The sequence below is a fragment of the Python bivittatus genome, unplaced genomic scaffold (assembly GCF_059951505.1).
Source record: "Python bivittatus isolate LINGU-HERP-01145 unplaced genomic scaffold, Pbiv_v1 ctg000790_np1212, whole genome shotgun sequence".
Lineage (NCBI taxonomy): Eukaryota > Metazoa > Chordata > Lepidosauria > Squamata > Pythonidae > Python > Python bivittatus.
This window is the reverse complement of record NW_028277110.1, coordinates 5,570,672-5,598,123: the sequence shown is the minus strand read 5'-3', so window position 1 is coordinate 5,598,123 and position 27,452 is coordinate 5,570,672. Positions and strand designations below refer to the sequence as shown.

The following is a 27,452-nucleotide window of genomic DNA, read 5'->3' as shown; positions in this document are numbered from 1 at the left end:
TAGAACTTGATTTCTTTTCATTTTTAATTTGTCCCTTTTCATGAGATTCTTCAAAACTTTAACAAGCCTCTTCTGTAAATCCAATATAGGAAAATTATCCAGGTCACTCTCTTGGTTTGTTATTTGTATAACCTGTTTAATTATTAAAACATCAGCCAGTTTCTTTTGTATATCCAGTGTAACATTTTTCTCCATATCATTCTTGTAGCCCAGTGATGGCAAACCTATGACACGCGTGTCAAAGGTGACATGCCAGCATTCACCACACCCGACAACTATTCTCCCTGTTTGAGTTACCAAACAGAGTTTTTTTTATTCATATTTCATATTTTTTTGTAATTATCTGATGTTTCTTTATATAATACAAAGCACCACCCATGATTGGACTGTATTTTTTTAAAATAAATGAATATATAAAGAATTGTTTCTCTTTTGTTCAGGGGCCCCCTCCCTGGGTGACACGCCAGCAGAGTCAAGTTAGGTAATTCCTGAATTTTTGACATGCTGAGCCCAAAATGTTCGCCATCACTGTTGTAGCCTGTCATTTTTAAATCCACTTTCAAATCAGTCTTGATCTTATCAGGTAGAACTTGTTCCTCTTCCATAACATCTTTTAAACATAGTCCATCTATAGAGGCAGATGTCTCTGTTGACACTATTAACTTCTGGGTCCATTGTTCAAAAATATCCTTCAATAAGTCCAATGTTATAATATTTTGCTTCATCCTGTAATTGTAAGTTGAATTTGAGTGTTCTTCTCCTTTAATTATAATCTTTAGTTCCCTCTAGTTCCTTCTAGTGTCCAATTTTTAAAGTCTCATCTTATTGTGTTTTTTAAAGGAATTCAAAACAAAAGCGTTTTCCCAGACTTGCTGCTCTTTATTCCACTGCAGTCATCAGCTCCGCTTTTTGCAAAGCCGTCTTTAGTCTGCCATTTCTTTCCCGGAAGCCCAACTGTCCACCATCCTGAAGCTGTGAGGACATTAGTGATGGACTGAAAAAGGAGCACGGGTATTAGTAAATTAATGCTGGGAGTAGTGTCCTTCAGCCTGGCACCTTCTGGATGTGTTGGACTATAGTTACCCTCATTCTAAGCAAGTAATGTTTCACAGCTCTCACTTCTGGGCAGGGCTGTTGTATTTTTAAAGTGCTATAAATTGGAACAAAAACTGGTTTTCCCCACCATGTGGCTGAGAAAATGTCCTGCTTGTTGCGTGTGATGGGTCCTCCTCTCTGTGCTGAGAAAGGGGGGCAGGATATATGCAACTGGAAGAAAAGAGGCAGATGGCAACTTTCTTTATTTTTTTAAACACATGCTTACGATAAATTTTTGATGTGCCAATTATGCGGCTGGAGGCTGCTGCTTGGCATTCCTTGGACAGCCAAGAGAACCAGCCATTCAAGCCAGAAATGCTCTCTGGAAGCAAGCAGCACGAAACAAAAACTGTTGTGTTTTGAACACATCATGAGGGCTGATGCATCTATGGAAAAGATGATCATGCTGGACAAGGTGGACAGAAGGAGAAGAAGAGGTTGAGACGGAGTCCTGGAAGCCCCAGAAATGCACCTGCAAGAACTTTTATCCACTGTGTCACCAGGAGGTGGCTATGACTTGACAAAGCATAACACCAACAATATAATAACTGGGTTAAGTCTTACTATACATTTATATGGGAGAGCTGAAATGACTCAAAAATTCTCTAGAAGGGAAGAAGCAAGAGAGCTCCCAATTTAGGTAAACACCCTGAGATCTGCAGTTCGACCTTGGCCTCAAGATGGAAGTTGCATTAGTTGGAAGTAGATGCTGCAGGAAAGTGGTTATATCTGACTTTGAACGGCTGGCTTAGCACAACATACTGAAGCACAATCCAGCCAACAACATTTTAGAAAATATAATTCTATCCTTTTTATCCATGAAAGCTTACATTATTTGGTCCAGATAATATTAATGCTTCTCCAGTTCCATAGTGGTCAGAGATCTTGGAGGAATTAACTTAGGCTTATAAATCAGTAACCCTTTATATAGATAGTTAAAGATGCTGATTAAATTAATATGAGTTATTTATGTCACTTCTGGAATAATAAGCTTGAATGCTCTGGTCCTCTGGAGGATCACATTAAATAACATGAAATTAGTTTTCTGTTATCTTAAAAGGAGGTGATTGCACATACAACAAAAATATCTTCCTCTGTACTAGAAACCATTGAAAATGTTCGACGGTGGGAATAATCACTTTGCTGCTGAAGGAATTGCTGAACGCAGGAATTGGAACAATAATTCATATTGCTTGCCTTTCTCCAGTAACGGCCACATTTGAGGCTGACATCAGCTGAGTCCACTGCTGTGTCTTACCTGTTCTTCTCTGCCATACCTTCAGTAGTTGGAATCTATGAAAATATTAAGATCAGTGGACAGTTCAGGCATGGGGGCTGGCTAAAAGAATTGTTATAAAACAAACCTATGCTTGATTCCCAGGAATGGGTTGTTGAATGGGTTGTTTATCAATGTTTATTGCTGTGTTTTACAAAGGGGCAAGGAAAAAGATGGACACATTGGGGGGAGTTGTCCTGATTATAGTGTATTTTTCTATGCTTTTCCCCACTCTTTTTCTTCTTTCTATTGTTAGGATTATTAATTTTGAAATGATATTATTTTGCAGATATTGTTCTACCTAGTTAGGGTTTTCTTCTGTTATTTTGTTTTAACATGAAAAGACCACTGCATTTTAGACTGGTGTATTCTACACACCCAGTTTAAGGTTCAAGTGATGTACAGGCCTAGAAAATCGGATTACATAAAACTGCTGAACTCATACACATCTAAAGGTTTCAGGCCATCTCAGAAGGTCTCAACAAACACAGTGGATTGTTAATACCTTACAGTTGTTAATTGATAAGGTGTTTGTAGACTGCTTTACTTGCAACCTGCATCTGTATAACCAACCATTCTCCCTCGCTCTTTCCAGTTTCAATCCTACATTATTTTAACAACTCCATTGTATCCGATGAAGAGAGTAGCCCTTACGCCTTTTAATAAAATGTGTTAGTCTGAAAAGTACCACCAGACTCCTTCTGATTTAGGAATAAGCCAGATTCTGCTAATTATAGGTAAGTGTGCCCGGTTAACACTGCCCAACAGAAAGGATAATAGCCAGCCTTCTTCCCTCTGGGGTCTCATCATGCAAAGCCTGCTAGTCTGAGCAACACTTTGACATGATGGGCCATGGTTTGCTTAATGAGGCACAGAAAGCTAACGGTCCAAATAATTAGGAGTGTTTCAGAGTGTCCTTCAGAAGTTACTATTTTCATCTGCTTGAAAAGCAGAGAGAATTCATAGACACTTCATTTTAAATCAAAGGCTTTGAGTTTAAATAACACTGATTTTAGCTCAAGGGACTATCCCAATGCTCTGCAGATGCCTTGGAACTGGGACTCCCAGAAATACCAGTCAGCATGGCATCCAAATTCTTGGAATGATTGTCCCAACACATCTGGCGACCAAAGGGTGACTCGCAGCAAAGGCGTATTGTGCGGACTCCAGCGCCCTCCGGTGGGTTCCTGGCGACACCGCCTTCCTTTTGCTTTGGCAGCGGAACCAGGTGCCAGCTGCTTCTCCCGGAGGTGGGCTGCAGCTGACAGGCAAAAGGTAGGTGCAAATCGGTGGTGAGTTTCCAGGTGGATTGGCTCGGGCTGCTGTGCCGATCTGAATCATGATTTGATACTTCAAACCGAACTGACGAGGTGGGCAGGCTTTTGCATACTCTCAGTAGCCCTTCCAAATGATCAAGTTCAGTTCAGGAAGTCATTTGGTTCAGGGATTCGATTATATCCCCTTTATAATGAATCTCCAAATAAAACATTCAGACAACCCTACAAAATATACTTTATATGTATTATCTTGTACAGTATTTTTTTCCTTCCTTCCTTCCTTCCTTCCTTCCTTCCTTCCTTCCTTCCTCTCATACCTAGCCACCTACCTCCCACTTACATGGTTTCCTAAGAAATCCACAGTGCCTGGCTCACACTGTGGCCTGGCTCCTGAACCCCCTCGTGGGCCCCCAGGAGATGCCCTCCCTGGCCGCTTCGTCTTGGGCTCCTGGGCTGCCTGGCACGTCCGCCCAGCTCAGCTGAGGGGTGTCTGCACTGTGCTTCGTGAGATGCGTCTTGGTCAGCCCAGGACACTCCCGGGGGGGGGAGGTCAAAAGAGGCAAGGCGACCGGGGCAGCGCCGCAGTGCGAGCCCCGTTCACCTCCTCGCGCACGCGGGCCACGAAGGGAGAGGGCTTCCACCGACCGCGACGCCACGGCCACCCCGTGGCCCTTTGGCCTCCCTCTCCCGCCGCCCGGGAGCCCCACGGGGAGGGGGCCCGAGCGGCCGCCGCCTCCTGCCCGCGCCCCTCCGGAGGAAGGCCCACGCGAAGGCCGCGGGGCTGTTTTGCCCCCTCGGGCGCCCTTCCACGGGCTGCTCCTCGCAACGAGGCAAAAGCGGTTCCCGAGCTGCCGGCTTCCCCCCGGCTTCGCCGCGCCCTCCGGCCTGCCAGCTGCGCAGTCCGGGGACCGCTTCACGGGGGGGGCGGTGGTCTCCCCTCCCTCCCTCCCGCCGCCTGGGCACCGCAAGGCCTGACAGCCACCGGCACGGGCGGCTCCACGCCGGGGACCCGCAACCGGGCAGCTGAAGGGGCCCGCAGCTGCGCCCCCGCACGGAGGCTGCTGCCGGCGGCGCTCTTCCCGCCGGCGGATGACCTCAGGCGGGGGCAGGAGGCCGCAGAGCCGGGCCCTGGGGGGCGCCGGACGGCCGCGGCCTCCTGCCCCGGCTTGGGCGGCCGGGCCCCTCCGCTTCTCCGCGGAGGACGCTCCCGGCGCCCAGGCCTGCGGGGCTGCCTCCGCCTCCGCCTCCGCCACCGGCACGCGCGGGCTTAGCGGGCGGGGGGAACGCGGCGCTCGCTGCGCGCCAGGCGGGCTGGCGGCTCGGCCGAGTCCGGGGAGTCGCGCAAAGCCGCGCGCCGGTCAGGAGCCGCGGCAGCCGCCCTTCCGAGAGAAGCCCCGCATCGGCCGGGCCCCTCCGCGGACGCGGCTCATAGTTTGCCAGGATCCCCGTCCGCGCGGCCTCTCGGGCGCTCCCGGAGGCTGCCTGGCGGCCCGGCCGCTCTGCCGGCACTCCATTTCCCGTCGCTCCGCGCGCGCGCGCGCGCGCCCTCCCGCCCACCCGCCCCCTCCAGGCGCAGCAGCCGAGCCCGGAGCGAGCGAGCGAGCGAGAGAGCCGGCGGGCGGGCGGGGGCGCGCCCCCAGTCCCGCTCTGCCGAGCGCCGATGCCGCCTGGCCGGGCCCGGGAGGGGCGCCGCGGCGGGGATGGCGCTGTCCAGGGGGCTGCGGTGCTGCCAGCGGGTCTTCGGCTGGGTGCCCGTCCTCATCATCGCGCTGGTGGTGCTCTGGTCCTACTACGCCTACGTCGTCGAGCTCTGCCTGGGTAGGAGGGCGCGGCGGGCGGAGCGGCCTCCCGCGCTGGCTGGCTCCTGGGCCCATCCTCCCCGGCCCGGCCTCCCTCCTCCAGCTGCGCTGGGCTACAACTCCCATCCTCCCCGACCCGGCCTCCCTCCTCCAGCTGCGCTGGGCTACAACTCCCATCCTCCCCGACCCGGCCTCCCTCCTCCAGCTGTGCTGGGCTACAACTCCCATCCTCCCCGGCCCGGCCTCCCTCCTCCAGCTGCGCTGGGCTACAACTCCCATCCTCCCCGACCCGGCCTCCCTCCTCCAGCTGTGCTGGGCTACAACTCCCATCCTCCCCGGCCCGGCCTCCCTCCTCCAGCGGTGCTGGGCTACAACTCCCATCCTCCCCGGCCCGGCCTCCCTCCTCCAGCGGTGCTGGGCTACAACTCCCATCCTCCCCGGCCCGGCCTCCCTCCTCCAGCGGTGCTGGGCTACAACTCCCATCCTCCCCGGCCCGGCCTCCCTCCTCCAGCTGCGCTGGGCTACAACTCCCATCCTCCCCGGCCCGGCCTCCCTCCTCCAGCGGTGCTGGGCTACAACTCCCATCCTCCCCGGCCCGGCCTCCCTCCTCCAGCGGTGCTGGGCTACAACTCCCATCCTCCCCGGCCCGGCCTCCCTCCTCCAGCGGTGCTGGGCTACAACTCCCATCCTCCCCGGCCCGGCCTCCCTCCTCCAGCGGTGCTGGGCTACAACTCCCATCCTCCCCGGCCCGGCCTCCCTCCTCCAGCTGCGCTGGGCTACAACTCCCATCCTCCCCGGCCCGGCCTCCCTCCTCCAGCTGCGCTGGGCTACAACTCTCCTGCCCTCCAGCTGTCTGTCTGGGGACTGAGGACAATGGGGGCTGTAGTTCCAGACTTCTGGGGACTTTTGGGTCCCGCCTGGAGATCTTTGGGTGCGGGGGCGCTGACTCCCAGCTCGGAGGGGCAGGACCCCGCTGTCCCGCGCTCTGTCCCGGGTCTTCCCAGGGAGGGGCCAGTGGGGCCCCGCTGCCCTCTGTCTGTGCCGCCCACTTGGGTCTGTTTCAAGCCCGTTGGGGAAGGCAGGAGGCCGTTGATGCCGCCCTTCCTCGCGCCCTGGGGCTGCCCGGGAAGCCCGGCTGGCGTGAGGCCGGCCAAGCTGGGTGGGGAGCTCTGTTCCAAGGACGGCGCCGACCGGGTTGGCTGCTGCCCGGGCATTGGTGCCCCGGCGGCTCCTGGGGGCGGATGCCCCACTGGGCTGCGTGGGTCTTTCGTCGAGGCATCCTAACCCAACAAACCTGTCCCGGCTCTTCTTGCCTTGCAAACAAAAAAAGTAGTGGGTTGGTACTTCCCACCTCCTTTTACGCAACTCCACCTGTAGGTGCATGGGGTGTGCAAAATCAAGAAGTGGGGGTGTTTGGGGGGCTCTTTAGGAGCTTGTCTCTGCGCTGAAAGCGGGAAGAGCAACGTGGTTGTCCACAAGCAATTGCTTTAAACCCCAACTAGCCCCTCTGGGATAATCCTTGGGCCTTTTGATTCGAGGAGGGGGCTCGCCCGGTCCCCTAACATCCCTCCCCTGGAACCAGTAAATGTGCTGTGCAGACAGAACCAGTATTCGTGTGAACCCAGCTGGTGTGGTTAGTTTATAGGGCTGTGCACGCTTCGGACAGGTTCCTAAGAAGTGCTTCCGGCCTCGTGTCCAGGCTGCACCTCTCTGCTGCTTTAAAGCAGCTCAGCCTTTTGGGGCTTCCACGTGAGCTTGAAAAGAAGGTGCTGCCTAAAGAGTCCCATTTACTTTAAGGAGTGACTCCTTAAAAAATCCTGACTTTCCCCCCAGCATCCTGCAGAAGCCTAAACCAAGGTGGTTTTCTTTAGCAGAGAGATGCTGTGCTTGCATTAGGGTCGAAGCATTTCTTCCCCATCGTTTCTGAAGCCTGCCCAGTGCAGCTTGATTATGACTTGGGGTGCTGTGTGAACCCAGGCAGCCGCGTTCTTTTCTTACAACAATCTGCTAAGGTAGCCCAGTGTGTGATTATCACAGCATTGCAAGAGGGGATTAACTTTGAGGATTAAGACCAGTTCAACCCGGAGCTACATGTATTCTCTTCTATTGGTACTTCTGTTAAAGTTACCTGGTGAGTTTGGGGCAGGTCCTGTTTGATTTTTAAAAACTGAATTCTGCAATCCTCTACTGAAGTAACGGTAGCAAAGAGTAATAAAACCCAATATAGGCCAGAACAACTTGATTTAGGTCATTCAAAGATTTTATACGTGACTTTTAAAAGCTGCAATTAAAAGTTACAGCGGCAGTATAATTCTAAGGATGAGGAGGACAGTTGCAGTGAACCTGGTGCAGGACTTTGGGGAGGCAAAGCAGATCTCCATAGGAGGAAACGTATGGGGAAATCGGAGTCAGTGATTTAGTGCCATCTGGGAGGATGTGAATCCAGTCTTCTCACATTAAGGCAAGCCCTGCTGTTATATTAGGGTTCTCAGACCTAGTCTGCAAAGAAGTGTATGACCACTACGGGGCAGCAGTGAGCTAGAGTTGTTCACATCTCTGCTGCCCTCCGGTGGTCATGGGATTTTTACAGCTGAGTCCTGGCACTTGATATTTGTTGCCATGCTCAGTTGTTTAAAGCAGGGTTCCTCAACCTTGGCAACTTTAAGACGGCAAAGCTGGCTGGGGAATTCTGGGAGTTGAAATCCACCCGTCTTAAAGTTGCCAAGGTTGAGGAACCCTGCTTTAAAGTATATCACAGTACTAGAGAGTATGTCAGCATTTGGGGAGGGTTTTCCCCCCCCTTTATCAAAAGCATCCAGAGTTGCTGCACTTTTGAGCACTGTACTGCACTGGGTGGGGGAAGTAGGCTGGGAGAAGGAAGGGGCGCTACTTAATCCTTTTAGTTCTGATTACGGGGTCTTTCGAGAGCTGGGTCCCTCCCAACATTTCATCCTGCAGGAGAGAAAAGAAAAATGTCCCCCCCCCTCTTCCTCCTGCTCTTCTAATGAACGAAGAGTGCTCTTCAAGACTTAGTAGGCTTCCAAACCTGTTTATGAATTTGCCTGCCTTTTTTGGGGGCGGGGGGGAAGAATCACACTGGAAACTCTGGAAAAAAAATAATATCTTCAATTGTGTATTATGTGCAAACCTGGGTTCCACATCAGGTTACGACATGGCCCTCAGCTTTGTTGCTGGATGAAGTCTGTCTTCTTCTTTTTTTTAAAGGCGGACTTTGGTCTATATTGGCAGATTGAAGTAGAAAGGCAGCTTAATTGTTCTTGACTGTCTTTTCCTTGGAGCTAATTTAATGACAGGGCAGATTTGCTCCCAGCACAGCTCTTTGGTCTGCCTTTCTGATTTTGATGGAGTCAGCTCTTAGTGACCACATAGATAGATTTCCTCCATGATGAACTGTCCTTAACCTGGTCTTTCAGGCCTTTCAATGGTGCCCCCATCACCACTGTAACTGAGCCTCTCCACCCTGCCTTCCTCTCTTACAGTTGGGTAATATTTTATTTCCTTGTTCTGTTGGAGAAAAAACCCTGAGTTTCCTCAGTCACTTCTCCCTTCTTGCTCATGTAAGTGACCACATTCAGGTGTGTCCCTGAGTAATCAGGACCCAATTTGTGAAGTTTCCAATACTTTTATTAAAAGTCTGCGGAGCCTGGTCCAGCACACAAACAACATTTCCTTGGGCAAGACCCTGAGCACATAGTCAGGCCACGGTCAATAGATGGCTTGGATACAAGGAAATTGAGGGAAAAAATTCACTTTGACTATTACAAGCATCTAGTCAGTTTCATTCTTCCTTGTGGTAAAAACCCAGGAAGTGTCTATCTGTGGTTAGTGCTTATCTTCCGAGGAACTCTTAGCACTTGGCTCCAAGGAATATCTCAACGTTCTGCCTGAAAGTGAGGGGTCCGCGGTTTTTCATGCCCAAAAGTGAATCTGACTGAAAGTGAAACTGGTCCTACTTCAGTATCCTAACCATTGTGCTGGTTCTCTGTGCAGTGGAATTACATTTGCTGGAATCATCCTTATGCTGGAATTGTATTTATTTTGGTTCGACTCTTCTGAATTTACCTGATGATTGTATGCAAAACAGTCTTCCCCATTTGTGTGTTATTCTTGGATTGTGTATTTGAGAGAGGGTTATTTCCTGTGATAGGTAACATAATGACGGCCAAGAGTTGTATGTTTGTTCGGCTTTTAGGAAAATGGGGAAGGAGCAGATCAGTGCCACAAGCTATCCCTGTTGTATTTGCCATGGGGAGTAAACGTTGAGATGTTTAGCATTCTGAGTGGGTCCATCCATTCTCTTAGAGATTTTCTTTTTGCGTCATGTGAAAAACAGGGTATCTCCCGTCAATGGTTTTGCTTCACAGAAGTTATAAATCTAATCTATTAGAACCAAGTTCCATAGTTGGGACACACCTGCAACACAGTTCCGTCTTCTGCTCTCATCCCTCTTGTGGCCTCCTAGGCAGATTGGAGCAAAACACCAAAGTGGTAGTAAAGGTCTTGGTTTCTGGGGAGTAGCTCATCCCTTTACATTACCGACCTTTGCTGGATAAGTGAGGCAGAAGCCAGACTCCAGGGGTGCCGTGTCCCAGCACCCAGGTGGCAGATGATGCCAGAACATGAGAATGAGGGTGGACTGGTGTAGTCTTGCTAGAGGAACGGAAAGAGAACGAGCTGTCAGGGAGCTACAAAGGTAGAAACATCCCTTCCTCTTCATTGATGGCACCAGAGAAGACCAGCAGAGTCAACCGCAGTCCCACAAGCTGACCTCCATTAAGTAGGGAACAGCCTTGGCTGTAAAATTGTTCCAAAGCAAGCGTGAGCCACTCCAAGTACACCTGAATTTAACGCAGCTGGAAGCAGCTGGTAGTTGGTTGAAAATCACACAGATAGAGTTAATTAAAGCTGAGTTTACATCACCGATGGGCAGAGAATGAGCTATGCGTGAGACTTAATTCACCTCCAGCTCGGTTTTTCAGATTACGTGTGTGCACACACTGCCCCCGAAAGGTTTGCCTTGCCTTGCTCGTTTACTTTGGCTAGCAGCGATGTGGGAAGCCCTTGCTTTTGTTTATATGGAGAGATTGTACCCGGCAGAGGGATTCTGCGTCTCGGCAGAAGGGACCCATAACACTCCTGAGGGATAAGACGAAGGTGCAGCCTTCCCAGAAGAGTGCCTCCCAGAAGTTCTTTGTACCAGATACCCCAAACTGAAGGAATTTTAAAAGGACTCATTAACGGGGCATCCGGTGTCCTTTTGTCTTCAGAGCCCAAAGTCCTCTCCATTGCAGCCACACAAAATAATGCAAATTTAAGAAAGAGTTGCAGAAGGCCATTTTGACATGGCAGGCTGCTTGAACTTGCTGTCAACCACAACCATTCCTTCAGATCTTTTTTGGGAGCGTGAGGCTGTATCTTGCAGGTTTGGCAGAAGGAATATACAGCCAGGAGACCAACGGTGGGGTGAACAGTTTCAGGAGTTCAAGCAGTTGTAGAACAGAGTATTTGGGCTTGGTGCTGTGCCCAGCAGGAGCCCAGTAGGTGAGCTGGGTCAAGCTCTTGGCAGCGGACTCAGCCAGCAGCAAGATTCTCACCGAATTGTCTAATACGGCTATTGAAAGGAAATGGGATAGGTTTACAGAAATTTCTGCAACCAGATCGCTTTCACTTCAGAACCCAATCTTGATTAATGATCTTTCAGTTCATTAGTGCAGATCATTTTTCAGTTTCTTAATATAGGCTTTTCTATGAACCAAGGAGCTAGCTGCTCTCTTCCCAAATAACTGAGGAATTTGCTCTTGTTCTCCCAACCATCTCCTGAATCTCAATGAGGTTGTCAACAGACAATGGCAGTTGTGGTGCTCAGTGCTTCCTTTCCTGCCATACCCCTGTTTCCTCTGCTGTTTCTTCACCTCCAGTTGATTTTTTCCTGTGCGAATCATGCGTGCCACCACATCATTTCCGGGGGGGGGGGGAATAGGTGGGGTGGTAGGGTTAATTACTAAGACCTGTCACTTTCACCCATTGATGCTTATCATCACCACTTCACAGCAGGCTTTGTGGATATCTGGTTCCAAATTTGAGTCCAAGTGTCAGCTGCGTAGCCCTGCATTAAGTAGTGCACAGATGTGTGCCCTTTGTGTGTTTTCATGACAGCCCTGTGATTGTCCAGGTAAAGGCTGAGAGCCATCACTGACTTCTTTCTGCCCTCCCCCTCAAAAAGCACCTCGGCATACCAGCACTCAAGTTGTTAAAAATGTTAACCCTATTCTACCTCCATGCTCAGCTTAACCTTTGGAGATCTTCTCAGCCTAAAGGTTGTGAGGATAAAATGTGACCAAATCCAGAATGCCACCTTGAAAGAACATGGGATAAACAAAATATTTTTAAACTCACAATGCCCTTTTCTTGTCCAGTTTAGAAGAAGGGTAGAACCCTTCTTGCTTCGACCTGTTACTGTATATCTGCTGAGAATGGAAGCCACCTTCTTTTGACAAGAGTAGGATTATAAAGGCAGCTTTGATTGAGCATGGCAAGTGATTTTTGCAGTATAGCAGCTGTGACACAGCAGAAAAGACAGTTGGCTTTTGGTTGCAGTCTCCAGGTGTATATTCTGGGGTTTCTTTCTCTTGTCTTGAAAGACAAGCACCCTTGGAATGAATGGAAGTTCTGTCCAACCAAACGTGATGAGGTGTCAATCAAGTGAAGACGCAATTATCAGTGCAGTGGAGTTAACAATATAATAATACATGACCAGTAAATTAAAAATTAATTTGTGTTCCTTTCAGACACAGTCAATGTATGCATGATTGTAAACATATTTCTTTGTGGCAACCTTTATATGTCATTTGAAGATGTCTTTATTTTCTCTTTCAGTGACTCTGACCAACTCTGTAGAAAAAGGTGTGTGGATATTTATTATATCTGATCTTTGTGCTTTGCTCTTACTTCAAAACACTGGTGTGTTGTTGTTTCAAGTGGGGAAGCTGCCATTTATAGTAAGGGAAGGAGAAACCACGTTGAACCGGAATGACTCTTTCTCTGTTGAAGGGAAAGAAAGATGGTTTGGATGCAAAGCTGCTCTTACATGCACGTAAGCAGAGTGGAGGTGGGGACCCTTCTTCACCTCCAACTCCTACACGTCATAACTTAAGCTGCCTTTTCCACCATGTTGTTCCAGATGGGTTAAACTACATCTCCCATCATCCCTAGCCAGCAAAGCTTACCCTAACCCTAGTATAGTCATAATTCTGCAGCTTTCCTCCTGAAGTTGTGCCTGCTATGTTCTGCTCTAGATCTCTTTGCAATCCCCTTCTACAATCATCCCGTAGGATTAGCCCAGTATAGACAGAGTTCATTCTCAACAATGGGACGGTTCAACCTCTACTGCAGTTGAGGCTCATGGAAATGCAAAGTGTCCCCAGGCCCTGCCTAAAATAAGACTGATACTTCCTGGAAGTCTCCACCACTCCTTGACTGATATAAGAGGAACTAGGCTGCACTCAGCTAATTAAGGGAACTTGCAAGGGAGAGGCTGGGCCTTGTGGTACACGGGTTTCAATTCCTGCTGGCCAGGAAGCTCACCGAAGGCCTTAGGCAGCAAAATAAATTTCAGAGAAAATGCAGTATGCTCTAATCAGTGCATACTTGATGTAAAGCACATGCATTTTTATAACTTCTCTCGTTTTGTTTAACGTTCTGAATTAGCTGAGCTGGCAGAGTATCTAAATCTTTGGAAAGCTGCTGTTTCCAAATCCAATGAAGAGTTGTGGGCTCAATGTTCCAATTCAGTGAATTCAGTGAATATAGACAGCAGCCCTTTGTATCTTTGGCAGCCCTGGGAACAGGCAAGGATGTCCTCACAGCAGATGAGGACATTTGGGGAGGCTTGGGTCCCCCCTCCCAAACATCTAGTTTAAGATGTTCTAAGTCACGGTTCCCCTTATTTCTTTGGTTTCCTGTAAGGATTGGCAGGAAGGAGTTGATGGTGGGACACAAAATCTTAGTGCTAGTAACAGTTACTTCTCACGATAAAAGGGGTGTCAATTATCAAAACAGCAAACAGGTCCAAACTGGCCCTCTGTTACAAAAGAGGGGGGCATCCAGCTCACGGCATTGAAAGGGAGGAAAAAGACAAGAGTTTTGCCCATATATAGGAATTTGATTTAAAAGCAAGGTACTTGCTGGAATTCTTGTGTTGTAATTTTTACTTTCCTTGTATTAAATAATAGTAATCAAAGCTCTTGGATTCCCAGCCATGATTTAACTGTTTATGGTCCAGATTTCAAAAAGGAAAGTCTGAAAGTAGCATGTTCCCTAAACCTGCAAAAGGAGGGATGGAGTCACATGCAATCCCTCGGCCATAGGTGGCCACCCCTGCCTTAGCCCACGAATGCATACTCTGACAGCCAGTGGCTTTCCACTATCTCCATTGGGAGTACTTCATGGCCTTGCTACCCCTGAAGTCATCTTAGCTCAAGTTGTCTCCCTCATTCCAGGCTAGATCTTTGGAGGCTGCTGTGGAATCAATTGCCTCTTCTGCCTTTTTGAATTACAGGTAGTCCTTACTTAACAACCATTTGTTTAGTGACTGTTTGAAGTTACAACAGTGCTGAACAAAGGGACTTACAACAAGTCCTGGCACTTAGAACTGTCATGGTCACATGATTGCGATCTGGGTGCTTGGCAACCAGCTCACACTTACAACAGCTACAGCGTCCTGCAGTCACTTGATCGCCATTTGCGACCTTTCCAGCAGGCTTCTGGCAAGCAAAATCAATGGGGAACCGTGTGATTCGCTTAATGACCATGTGATTTGCTTAACAGGCATGGTGATTTGCTTAATGATAGCTGCAAAAAAGGTTGTAAAATTGGGGGTGACTCGCTTAACAACTGCCCCCCTTAACAACGAATTTTCTGGTCTCTATTGTGGTCATTAAGCAAGGACTACCTGTATCAGAAAGTCTCAATTTTTTCAGTGGCAACCCTCTCCTGGTAGAGGCTTAGAATCATTGAATCCCTCAACTCCAACCCTTGGATTAGAGCAGGAACCCACATGAAATCATGTCCCACAGGTGCTGCTTGAACACTTCCAAAAAAGGAACGTCTATCATCTCTGGCCACTGGCTCCATTTTAAGTTCACCTCCCTATGTAGGGGGAGCAGGAGCCCTCTTCCCAACATAAACAGCAGTTCTGGAGTTGGGAAAGGACTATATTCCTTTCCCACATAGTCCCTTTCTTGATTGAATCCCTGCTCTTCTCCCCCCCCCCAGCAGCTTGTGTTTGGACTTGGAAGGAATATTAAACTATATCGTTTCCTTTTCGTAACCCTGGCCAGTTGCAGAAATCAAGGCTCACCATACAGAGAGAAATGTATCTTGCTTTTTCATGGCATGGCCATTTTTTCTGAAGTATCTCCCTTTCAATCTTAAGCATAGGAGTCACTTTAAGAGAGGTTTTATATTGTCTGTTGTGAAAGTCAAGGATTCCTTTAAAGGGTTGGGAGAAAAATGAGCATTTCTGCTTCCTTGGTTAATGCTTTTCTTCTTCTTTAGCGGCCTACCTCACCGTATTCCATATCATCTTTGTATTTTTCGTATGGACATATTGGAAGTCTATATTTACTCCCCCACAACAACCGGACAAAAAGGTAAAACTCAGGAACATTATAAAGGGACTAACCAGACTTCCCCAAGCTGGGTGCCTTCCAGATGTGTGAACTTCAATTCCTAGAATTTCCAAGCCAGCATGGCCATTACTTAGAATCCTGGGAGTTGGTCCATGCGTCTGGAAAGAATCTAGTCTGGGGAAGGCTGAAATAAAGAGAGAAACTAAAATGGAAGTGGCGTACAACTCAGGGATAATATAGACAGTTCCTCTCATCATAACTTTAGATCTGCCCTCACAGAGAGCAAGTCAATCGGTTTGGGGGCAGCTATCATTCTAAACCATGGGGTACTAGATCCTGAAACAAAATGGAGCAATGCCGTGAAAAGGCTAAAATCTAAAAGGCGCAGGAATCACATCTCTTGAGGTCAGTTATCTTTAGCACCCTGTTTTTCATCAGTGGCTGTTGGTTGCAAAATTGCAGATTGGAGAGAGCCCAGCTTCTCCTTCAGACAATGGGACAGATTCACTTGTAGATGGAGTTGAGTTCCCTGGAGATCAGATGAAGCTCTGGCCGGGCACTTAGCATCATGCTAAGTCCCAGCTTTCCCCTATGACAGCCTCTGTGTTTCCTTCAAATAGAAAAGTCCCATCACAAGCAGTGTCTTCCACCACAGAAGCATTTTGCTGTGTTGTGATGCAAGGATGTGGTTTGTGCAGACATCAACGAGAATGTCTGGTTCATCCACTCTTGTTGTCCTGAAGCGATGGTTGGACATCCGGATTGGATAAATAGATCCAAATGGATGACAGTATAAGTTGCTTGGTGGTCCTTCACCACCAAGCAGAAATACCAGTAGTGTAATTTTTTGTAATATTTACAGGGGGGGGAGGGATTTTTTTTCAACACAAAACTGACATTGGAGGACAAGGCACTGTTTGTTGGCCATCAGGCATTTTTTGTGCCAAGACGTCTTGGTGCTCATCCCTTGGCCCACAAGGGCAGGCGCTGATTGGTTTTCTGTCTTCTGCAAGCTGCATAGATTCACAGGCAGCTAAATATGCCTGTTCCCAGAGCATCTTGGGATCCCTGCAGATCTAGAAATCATCGGGATGGCCTGGTCATTTTTTGCTATATTTTAATTGTGGAATCAGCCATCTTGGTAGCAAAAAGGTTGGCTGTCTGGTGGACACCAATAATTGGCCTTCACAAGATCCTAGCAGAGGGAAATGGGCAGAGAAGTTGAATGTGACCCTACTCACTCTTCTAAACTGACATTAGATAAGCATTTGTCATGTCTGGTATCATCTCTCAAGGATGGAAGGTGGCTTCATTTTTGGAGACCATGGAGCACATCTGTGCCTCTGGCCATCTCCACCCCTAGTGTTATTTGCTGTTGGAATTAAGGACTAAGCAGGACACAGTAGGTCAGTGAACCTTTTTAAAAAAAAAATGTCTGGGTTTTAGTATTCATTTCAGTGCATCCTAGGTTTGTTTGTTTCTTTTTTCATTGAACTAATTACATTGGGAGTAAATTGATAGATTGATTGGTTTCTCTTGGAACTAACCCCCCTTCCCTTTCAGTGTAGAGCAGCCTTTCCCAATGTTAGGCCTTCCAGATGTGTTGGACTGCAATTCCCAGAATTCTTAGCCATCAGTTGCTGTGCTGGATTCTGGGAATTGAAGTCTAGCATAGATGTCTTGGGCTGTGAGAATGACCTTGAGCAACAAGAAGAAGAGCTGCAACCAAGACAATGGGTAGATAAGAGAAATCTGAGTCCAAAGCAGGAATGTAATTTGAGAAAGCGCCTCAGACTTGACCCTCCCTAGTTCTCTTGAACCTAAAGGCAGGGAGGGGAGAGGTGCATTCAGACCTGCAAGATTCTGTTACTGTAACGTTATAATAAAGTAGCATCAGCATTCATAACTTTGGTTTCCTGGTCTGGACTACCTCGAAGGGCTGACAATATCTGAGGACGCCAGATGGGGAAACTGAGGATAAGCACCGCTGTATGTTCCCGGAAACAGCAGGAAGGAGCTGTGGTCTCTCACTACCAGGTGAGGTCAGACAAACCTTCTTCAATATGTGTGTTTAACTCTTTCCCTTCTCCTTCCAGTTCCACATGTCCTATGCTGACAAGGAGCGCTATGAGAATGAAGAAAGGCCTGAGGTTCAAAGGCAGATACTGGCAGAGATGGCACGGAAGTTGCCGGTTTACACCAGAACAGGGAATGGAGGTTAGTTACTGAGGGGCTAAGCAGCACCCCAAACTGACAACCTACTTTTGGAAAGCCTTCTGTTCCTGCGCCCAACCTTTTACCTAAAGGTCTCGAGGACAAAGGAAATTGTTAGAATTAGAATGAAAAAACTTCATTGCAGCTGGGGAGCGGCCCTTTCTAAAATAAAACTGTGGTGCTTTAAAGGGCCCCAGTCGCAGTGGGGTGACAAAGAGCATCATCAGAATCAGCGATGCCAAAACATTTAGCTCTTTTGGGAAAGGTGAAGGACAAATAGATGCCTTAAAATTTCAGGCGTTCATTCCAGCTCTTAAAATCACTCAAATCTCCACCTCATCCCCTACCCCACTTATGGCAAAAATACTGTTTTTGCCAATTTCAGCTCTGGAACCGCAAAAGAGAAACTGGGAGAGCTCATGGTCGGTGGTTTGCATTCATGTGCACAGACAGCATTGATTCCTCAGAAAAGTGCCCGGTTTGCAATTGTAGTTTGACCTGTTGTGTTTCAACCTGAATTCTGCAGAGTACAGATTTGCAGGCAGGAGTCCCAGGTTGGTAGGAGCAAGGGGCTGGATTGGACAACCACTTATGCCCCCCAATTGCTTTTTGTTTGTGAACTCTGAAACCCTCTCTGACTCTACTACTGAATTTCTATTTCCTGCCTTTTTGAGATGGGAAACCGTAGTGAGAGACTCCTGCCCCATTCACCCGGAGAAGCCAGCTCCTCCCACTTCCGTGTGATGGCACTTGGTTTCACTGTGACCCTGCCCACCCCAACGTTTGAAGGCCTATCTTCAGCTGCTAAAGAGTTGCTGCTGCTGAGCTTTCAATTAAAGGAGCTGAGATAGCAGGCGAAGGATCCTCCCCCCTTCACTGGAGACTCTGGAGATCTCTGAGGAGACCCTTTCTGACTCCATGGACCAAGGTTCTGCCTCCATACGTGTCCATTGGATCATTCCCTATCAGGCTGTTTTGGGGGACCCAAGTCCCTTTCACGTGAGAGATGGGGATGTCATTGAAGGGGCCAGGGCTGGAATGTTCTGCCAGATATTTATTTTTTAAATAAATAGATGTAGTGAGTCAATGCTACTGGTGTTTATTTCTTCTTCTTTTTTTCCCCAAAGCCGAAAACTGCCCTGTCAGCTGCCAGCAGTGCCATACTGAAGGGACTGAAGGACCACCAGAGGCTGTGGTCTTTCGGGTCCCCATCTTGGTTGGAGAATGTGGGCCCAGTGACAGCATCACGGTCTTCTCCCTGGCTGGTTTTATCACTTTCACCCTGGCTAAAATTTACAGCGTGGTTGCCAGGTGCCAGCTGGAAATGTAGCACTCAGGATGGGATGGGTATTTTCCCCCTTTGGGGAAGAGGAATTCAGATCTGGGGAAACTGGCCCTTCTGGCTGGTAGTTCTGGGAGCTGTAATCCAAAATAAATCTGGAGGGCGCAAGATTGAGAATAGCTCATCTAATATTTGCTTTTTTGCTGGGGAATATAAAATTCTCCAACTGTTTAATGCACTGGTTTTATTTTCTGATTCTTGCTCCTGATTTCATAGGAGTGGGTGGTGAATAAATAATAACAGCATTTATATCAAGGGTGAATAGCTACATGCCTCCCTGAACCCTTTTTTTAATTGGTCCCCAGGATCACACTGCTGAAATTCAGTGGTAAATCCATGGAAAATCAGCATCGTGATTTGGCGTTGGTATCCAGCAAGGACTAACACAACAGATAGGCTTAGTTCACCTAAAACAAATGTGATAGAACCCCCTGAAAAGCTTTTCTAAAAAAAACCGAAAGAATTGGACCCGCTCTGATCTAGGAATGTTAAATAACTTCCACGTCATTGCCAAGAAGTGACGCGGATGTGTCCATAAGGTCACCGGGAATGAAGCTCAGCCTGGAGGAGTCTTTATCTCTACATCATAATCTTCAGCTCTCAGCCACCTGAAATCATAGACACCCTGATTTATATAGGGCACTTCCGATTTTCAAACTAGTCCCTAAATCCTGCCTTGGTCATTCTTGTAACAACCTTATAAGAGAGAAGTTGCACCCACTGAGAATGGTCATGATTAACCAGGAGCATTTTTGTCTGTGTTCTTTCCAGCCATTCGATTCTGTGACAGATGTCAGCTCATCAAACCTGACCGTTGTCACCATTGCTCAGTTTGCGCTATGTAAGTTTGCTGGTTTCCATTTATAACCGATGCTGCTTGAAGTGTTTCTTCCTGGTGCAGGATGTTCTTGGCTGCACACATAAAAAGGGACAGGGCTTTGAATGCGCAACTTCTTTGACATATATCACCCCCCAGGGACACTCCTGTCCTTTTTTTACATATACACATCATTTTTATTGAAGATTTTCATTACCATAGTGAAAGCAAATACAAATTAAATTCAGAGAGAGAAGGAGAAATAGAAAGAATAAAAAGTGCAAAAAAGAAAAAGAAGAAAGTAAGATAAAGAAAAAGAAAAAGAAAAAGAAAAGAAATTTATAAAGATTTCCGATCTCTGTCACAAGAAGTATAAACAAACTTAATAACTCTTCACCCCGTATAAGGTTACAAACAAATATCTCTTCTTCCCATAACCCATCCCTTATCTAAAAAGCAAATAAGACATCTACTTTTCAGTCCTGGTGTCACCAAAAAGTCTGTTAAAGGTTTGCCAGAATTCCATAAAAAGATTTCTTATGTTAACCTTGATCAAATAAATCAACTTTATATTCCTTCCTTTTGCCTCTGAAAATCTTAAATTCATTCAAATGTTGTAAGATACTCTCATCCCAATGTGCTAGTTTTTACTTGGATAGAGTTTGTTACATGGACATCACCACTGTCTGAGATTGTTGCTGTCCACATGACAACCCAACAATGGCTAGAGTAGCAGAAAAGCTGTATTAGAACCAATTAATGTCACAAATTGCCAACTTTTTAAATTTTCATACAACTCGAGGAAGAGGACTTAAAACAAAAAAAGAAAGAATAGAGAGAGAAGGGAAGAAGCTATGTTGGTAAATTTCCCAATGTCATTCTTCTCCTGGGGATTTTTTGGGGTTAAAAGGTACAATTGGGCAGTCTGGTTATAATGAAGTGCATTGGAACAATGAAACAATAGCTTTTCTCCTTTTGAAAAATACAGAGGCCAGCAGTTAATTGGATCTGTCTTTCGCACTGCCTGGAATGCATGACTTGTTTGTAAGAGAGCAGGCAAAATGTGGTCATCTGCTGGGTTATGCCTTGACTTGTTAGCGGATGTTAGAATGGATGGAAAGTAATGACATGCCAGCTTGGAAGCGTTGCCAAATTATAGGTTTGGTTTGATTTCCCTGAAATATGAAGCACTTTGTTTTTCCCCAGGAGCAAAACGCCAATTGTTGTGGCAGATGAGGAATGTGTACAAAGAAAGCTTTGCACTGCCAATCTCCCAGCTCAAATATATACATGATCTCTGCTGCCAGATTCTCCAGTTTGAGCCTGCTAATGTCTTACCCTGGTCCTGTCCCTCATTTGCAGAGGATCCTCTTGGGCTCTGGGTCTTGGTCATAATGTTGGGAACTGACACACATTTAGATGACCAAGGGCATATCAGGATGTTACCTGCTGTATTTACCACCCAGAAGACACATCCCCCCACCCCACCCCACCCCAATTATTAGCTGTGAATTGGGGTGGGATTGTCTTAACACTTGCTGAGAAGCACAGCATGTAGGGAAGATGATGGAGTTCAAAGGACTGCAGGCAGGGTTGGCTCTCTTTGCAAAATTAGCCCAATGATGGGCTTTTGCTTGGGAAAAGGTGATGCTTACCTGGTGAGGCCTTACCTGGTGAACCCTTTGTAACACCCAAAGCCTTACCTGGTGAACCCTTTGTAACACCCTTCCTTCCCCCTTCCCTTCTTCCTGCCTCATTGCCATCCATTTTCCCCCCTTGCTGTTTCCTTCCCTCTTCTGTGCTGTTCTTCTCCCACCCTCCCATCCTATCGCCATCTCTTCCCCTGTGCTGTTCCTGCCTAATGGAGGGGAAGGAAATGTGTGTCTGTGTTTGCCTGTGTGTGTGTGTTTGTGTATGTGTGTGGAAGTGAGATTTGTGTGTGGAAGTGAGATTTGTGTGTGCAACAGTGAATCATTGCTGTATGCAGATAAACAATCCATTACTTTTGTAATTTTATAAACGAGGCATCTAATTTTGCAGGCACATAATTTTAATTATTATTGCATTTTTGGTTTTTTTTGTCCTGGCCCTTATTTTTAGTTGGGTTGCTTCTGAGAGAGAGTTCCAGGTATAGATATAGGTACACAGTTGTTGGGGAGGGCAAAATCTCCAGGCTAACTTTGGGCTGAAGATGGCAACCCACGGTTAAAAAAAAGATGGGTGAGCTGGGCATTGCACAGAATATTTGTGTTTGTAACTTGTTTCTATCGATAGGTTATTGAGGGGGGATTGTTTTAAATTCAGGTTCATCTTCCTATTGGGCAAGCGATTGTATTGACATGCTGTAGGTCATTTTCCACAAAGTATCTACGATGGCTTTTTATAAAACCACGCAGTAATAAATGAGGGAATAAACATGAAGGAAGTCAAGCGGTTTTTGGTGTGGATTTCACCCATTTTGGCATTCTGATCCTCGGCGTCCACACAGATTGCTTGTGCCGAATCCAGCTAGCATCTGTCTTTCCCCCTCTGCAAATCTACATTTTTGCAAAAGGAAGGTAGACTTCTACAAGTTGCTTAGAAACAGCACTTTCTTCATGTGTATTTCCAGGAAATATATGTTAAGGAAGCCTGCATTGGGAAATGTGTAAGTCACCTTAACAAGAACATAAATTATTCAAAGATGGATAGAGAAATTTCACACGTTAGGGGACTTGGCAAATGTACATATAAAATTTTCAACAGATTTAAAAAAAAAAAATCTTGTAGAAGCCTGTCAGGGCGGAACTGATACAAAGAGTAAAGCAGACAGGATGTTCATTCATACATACCCAATAAGCATATTTTAAAGGATATGCTAAAGCAACAAAATATGACATAACCCTTGTGATTTTAATTGTGGTGAGTGATTCTGAAACCAAGGATTCTAGAGGGCAGGTTAAATTCTAAACCAGTGTTTCTCAACCCTGGGAGCTTGAAGGCGTGTGGACTTCAACTCCCAGAATTCCCCAGCCAGCCATGCTGGCTGGGGAATTCTGGGAGTTGAAGTCCACACGCCTTCAAGCTCCCAAGGTTGAGAAACACTGTTCTAAACTCTCCAAGAATGTTCCATCTCCTCCCAGGTCCAACGAGAGAACAGCCACCGAACTTCTTTTTAAAAGGTAGAACTATCTCACCCCTCCACAGTCTTTTTTAGAATTTTTGCCAATAGACAAATTGCCAGCGAATAGAATGACCAACGAATGTGCCTTCTCTATTCTTGCCGTTCATCTCATATCGCCCTTGGCATAATACCGTGCCAATTTTCCGCATGGCTTTTAGTCTGAGCAGGCTGCCTTATTCATTGTAAAGCTGGAAGCAAGCTGTTGCATCCCCTTTTCAGAGGATAATCAAGACCTGGGGTACACAAAGGTGCTCTGTGGTGTTCGCGCAATAACAGAAGGACCCACAAGGGGGCATCGTGACAGAATGGACTTCCTGGGAAATCAAATTGCCACCTGGGGATTTTATAGTTCATTAACAAATGACATCACCTTTAAAAAAACAAAGAGTCCTGGATTTTGAGGAACCTACAAAAGAACAAAGGGGTCTGTGTTTCTGCTTCTTCTCCTCCTTATGTGGTTCCTGACCTTTTTCTCTTTTAAATAGGTGCGTGTTAAAAATGGACCATCATTGCCCATGGTAAGTGGAACAGAGTTCCCTTCTCTTGAGGAGGGCCATTTAATTAATCCATCAGATACACATTAAAGTGTTTCAAGGACAGAGGTGTAGCTGTTTCTGAAACTGGCCAGCTCATTCCAGCAATACTGCTTAAAATCCAGAACTCCAACTTCGGTTCAGCTACCCCAGTAATCATTCAAGGCTCATGTTTTATCCATGCAAAACCACCCACCCACCCAAATTATTATACAGAGAAGCATGCAAACATGTGCCATGAATCCATTGTGCATTATGTATGTGAAATGGCATTATTGATGTAAAATCTTGTGTCCCATCACCACTGTCTTTAGAAATAGGTTGACTTGATCAATTTCTGCTTTTGAACTATCTGTGAAAAGAAAATGGAATTCATGTTGTGGGTTTACACTACTTCTGTTTCTACTTCTCAGAAAGAAGGACTGGGTGTTCCTCCTCAAGGAAAAAAGTTCAGTCTTAATTGTTGTCCTTCCCAAATCTGGAAGGAAATTCAAAATCTCATTTTCTATTAACTGGAATTCTCATTTTACCTTGGTATAGGTTCTCCTTACCTTGGTATATTGGCCACAATATGTTTTCGGTGCATTTGGATTTCCACCAATGCACAATAAATGGAGCTACGCAGACCTGCCACGTGTGTTCCAACCACATGGTTTTGTTTCTTTGACCCTTACTCTCCACAGAAGTAGAGACACAGAATGTCTTCCCAAATGCTTTCCATGTTGGAGATAATTACAGTAAGAATAATGTAGTTACATATGCAGGCATAGTTCATTCTGACTCAATGAACAGATTAAAGATACATCAAGAATTCTTCAGTGAAGGCTGGAATATACATGCAAATATGTGCCATGAATCCATTATGCATTATGTATGTGAAATGGCATAATTGATGTGAAACCTCGTATCCCTTCACACCTTCACTGTGATTACTTGATGTATTTACAAATTACTGGAAGGATAAAATCAGATCTTAAGAATGAAGGGGGGACATTAAGAAAAAAGACAGAATTTGAAACACCTATACGAAACCAATACCATTTGTTAGGGGACATACAGTATATAAACCCCTACTTAGGTATGGCACAGAGACAGAACAAATGAAACACTGTATGATAAAATACATGCAAAATTTCAAAGAAACAGTCACAGTACAACAATGGGAAGAAGTATAGATTAAATCTATAGAATTTACTCCAAGCTACAATTTAAAAGAAAATTGATACAAATTGTTTCACAGATGGTATACAATTCCATCAATAATTTCCAAGATAGATAAATCATACAGTAATAAATGTTGGAAATGTCATGAAATAGAAGGAACATTCTACCACATGTGGTGGACGTGCAAGAAAACTGAAGATGTACATAATACAATGCAGAAAATTTTGGAAATTAAATTTGAAATCAAACCACAACGTTTTTTACTGGGTATAACCACAGAAAACATCAACAAGAAACAATTTACTTAGATACATGCTCATGGCAGTGAGAATAAATTTTGCCCAATGCCGGAAGAAAGATACAGTTCCGACAATTATCTGATTGGGAACTTAAACTTAGGGAATACGCAGCAATGGCAAAATTCACAACAGACATTTAACCAAATTTAGGGAAGAATGGTTCCCATATATACAATATATCACGTAACATGGCAAACAGTTTGGCTTCTAAGGGGGCCTGAATGTTTATAAACTTTGTAAATCAGCAGAAGTACAACAAGAGGGACGTTAGAAACCAAATAGCCTTTTTTAAACTTTTTTCTTTTTCTCTTTTTAGTTGTTGCCTATTTTGCTTTGTCTCTTTCCTTTTTTTCTCAACAGGCATAAACAATAATAAGTAACAATATTAAATATTAAGTAATCCGCTTAAGACAGAAACCTTTATTATGCCACAAATATTTTGATGTAATTTGCAGCTGCTTCTTAATGTTACATTCAGCTTTGGATGTAAAAGCTGAATAATCTTATGCTTATTAATGTTGACATTTTAAATCATACTTAATACTGATGTAATGCCTTTAATTTTCTTTTTATCTTTCATGGTCTACGTTATCTAAACATTAGAGTGTTAATAATCTCTAGCCAACACTATAAATACCACTGTATCTAAATTAATATAATGTATTATGAACGTCTTATAACAATAGGGTAAAACAAATTTTTAAAAGTTTGCATTTAGAGAAGTTGGAAGAGCAGTCTTGCAGGGGACGAGTATTGAGCTACTAATATTAGGTGAAAGGCATGATCCCTCTGCTCACACGCATGCCATTTACACTTTGCCCTGCCTTAGAAAAGCACGCTCTCTTTAGATCTACTTGAAGGTAGCGGGATCCGCAGGAGATATAGACAGGTCTGCCATTCAAGGGAATATACGAAGTATTCCATAACATTGTCCACTGAAAGGCTGAGCAAAAGGGAGGAATTAGCTGGACACTGTGGAGGGGATCAGTCAAGTCCCGGGCTCTGAAATTAATTGAAATTAAAATTCGATTTGAGACATTCATATTTGGATTTCATGTCCAGGAGGAAGAAGAATACAAAGAATTATTAGGGAAGAAAATTACTATCCCAGCTTTGATAGGTGAGGGCTAAAATGCAGTAAAACTAAGGTCTAAACACGCCCCAGTTTGGAGGGTAATTTAACCCTCGATCTGAAGTCAATGTCTGGGGAGGAAACTCGAGCTGCTTCTGGAATGGGCAGCTTGTATTGGCTGTAAGAGGCTGGCAGCGCCTGTTTCCAACAAGTGGGCACCTTGTAGGGGACTGGAGGGAGGCGGGGAGCATGCCCAAGCACTGTGCGGCAGGGGACTCTTCCATGAGCTGGCGGTTGTGTGGCATTAGGCCCCACCAGAGAAATGAGTGCTTTTTCCTGCTTTTGCTTTTCACAGCATCATTTCCCCAGATGTGTGTTGACTCCACCTTTCTTCTTGTTTTCATCATTTTTTTTTCTCCAGGGTGAACAACTGCATCGGGTTTTCTAACTACAAGTTCTTCCTACTGTTTTTAGCCTATTCTCTGTTGTACTGCACTTTTATCGCAGCAACCGTCTTCAAGTATTTCATCAAATATTGGACAGTAAGTTGGGGAACCTGGTTACTTTCTGCATGTCTTTGGAGTCTGAAATCTTCTGGGGTCTTATATCAAAGCCAGCGGTATGACCCAGTGAGGAACACGCCTGTTTCCAAACAGAAGAACCATGTTTGGTGCCTTAAGTTGGTAGCATTGGAAATTCTGCCTGCCTGAGTCCTAGAATGCCCCTTGTTTAGGTGTAAGATGGATCAGAATGATGGGTCAGTTCAAGACATTGAAAAAGGATCCCACTCAACAAGGAAACAACAACTGAGAAACCAGTGCTCTCCCCCAAACCAAGGCCTGAGGGAATGCATCAGGCAAGGGAAGCGGGAAGAACAGAAGTCCTGCAGCTGATAGAAGACATTTGTGGATCCCAGGGTCTGATAATACACCATTTCTGACATAGTTGCCATTGTGCAAAGGATTGCCGTAACCCTTCAAAGCTGGGGAGGTTCGTTTCTCCGAGGTCGTGCCCCTTCCATTTACCATAAAGACATACAGTGGATCGTATTGCTCTGTGCTGACTGGAGAATCCTGGGAGTTGAAGTCCACTGTCTTAAATTTGCTGAGGTTGAGAAACGCTGCTCTAGAAATTGCCCTTCCCCCATGGTAGCAGAACAATAATTCCCAGCAGCCTTAGCCAGAGAAGTCAGTGGTGAGGAATGCAGGGAGAGATGCAGTTCAGCCCCATCTGGAGGGCAACCGATTTCCTACTGCTGGTCCTTTTTGACTGGTAGTGGCGTTCCCTGGTCCTCCAGCTCTTCCACAGCCATACCTGCAAACAAGAATGCATATGCTCTTTCAGTGCGCACTGGGCCTTCCTCCCTGGCTTTTCTTTCATCCTCTTTTGCGTTCCTTTGCAGGCAGAACCAACCAATGGGCGCTCCAGGTTCCATGTCCTCTTTCTTCTTTTTGTAGCCATCATGTTTTTGGTCAGCCTGTTGTTCCTCTTTGGCTACCACTGCTGGCTCGTCAGTCAAAACAGATCAACTCTAGGTAAGGCATTCATTTCCTCGGTAAGAAAGTGTGGGTAAGGCAGATTTCTACCAGCTTGTCGTTTGCGACCGAATTGACTGATAGGCATTCCAAAACCCAAGAATGGGTCCCCAGTTCCCCATCCTGGAATCCTCGCACATGTGTTTTTCACTTAATATTTGCTTAATTCTTAATATTCATGGAACCCTAGTGTTGGAAGAGACCTTGGATTTCTTC

At 46.0% G+C, this 27,452-nt stretch overlaps 1 protein-coding gene across 4 annotated transcripts in view; it reads left to right on the top strand.

Annotated features, from left to right (window-relative positions):
* The first annotated feature begins 5,257 nt into the window (after positions 1–5,257).
* The window catches only part of ZDHHC15 (zDHHC palmitoyltransferase 15), a 40,290-nt gene continuing 18,095 nt past the window's right edge, over positions 5,258–27,452 (top strand). For 2 of the 4 annotated variants that reach the window (XR_015793613.1, XM_088129285.1), the window contains exons 1-8: positions 5,261–5,466; positions 12,345–12,371; positions 15,024–15,118; positions 17,194–17,314; positions 19,425–19,494; positions 23,119–23,151; positions 26,123–26,243; positions 27,104–27,236. Coding sequence is in view for 3 of the 4 variants with exons in the window: in XM_088129285.1 (XP_087985411.1) it covers positions 5,349–5,466; positions 12,345–12,371; positions 15,024–15,118; positions 17,194–17,314; positions 19,425–19,494; positions 23,119–23,151; positions 26,123–26,243; positions 27,104–27,236 (718 nt within the window). In the remaining variant the exon portion in view is untranslated. Of the gene's footprint in view, positions 5,467–7,409; positions 7,579–12,344; positions 12,372–15,023; positions 15,119–17,193; positions 17,315–19,424; positions 19,495–23,118; positions 23,152–26,122; positions 26,244–27,103; positions 27,237–27,452 lie in introns of those variants that run through there. The other 2 variants (XM_088129286.1, XM_007427547.4) reach the window with 2 other exon arrangements.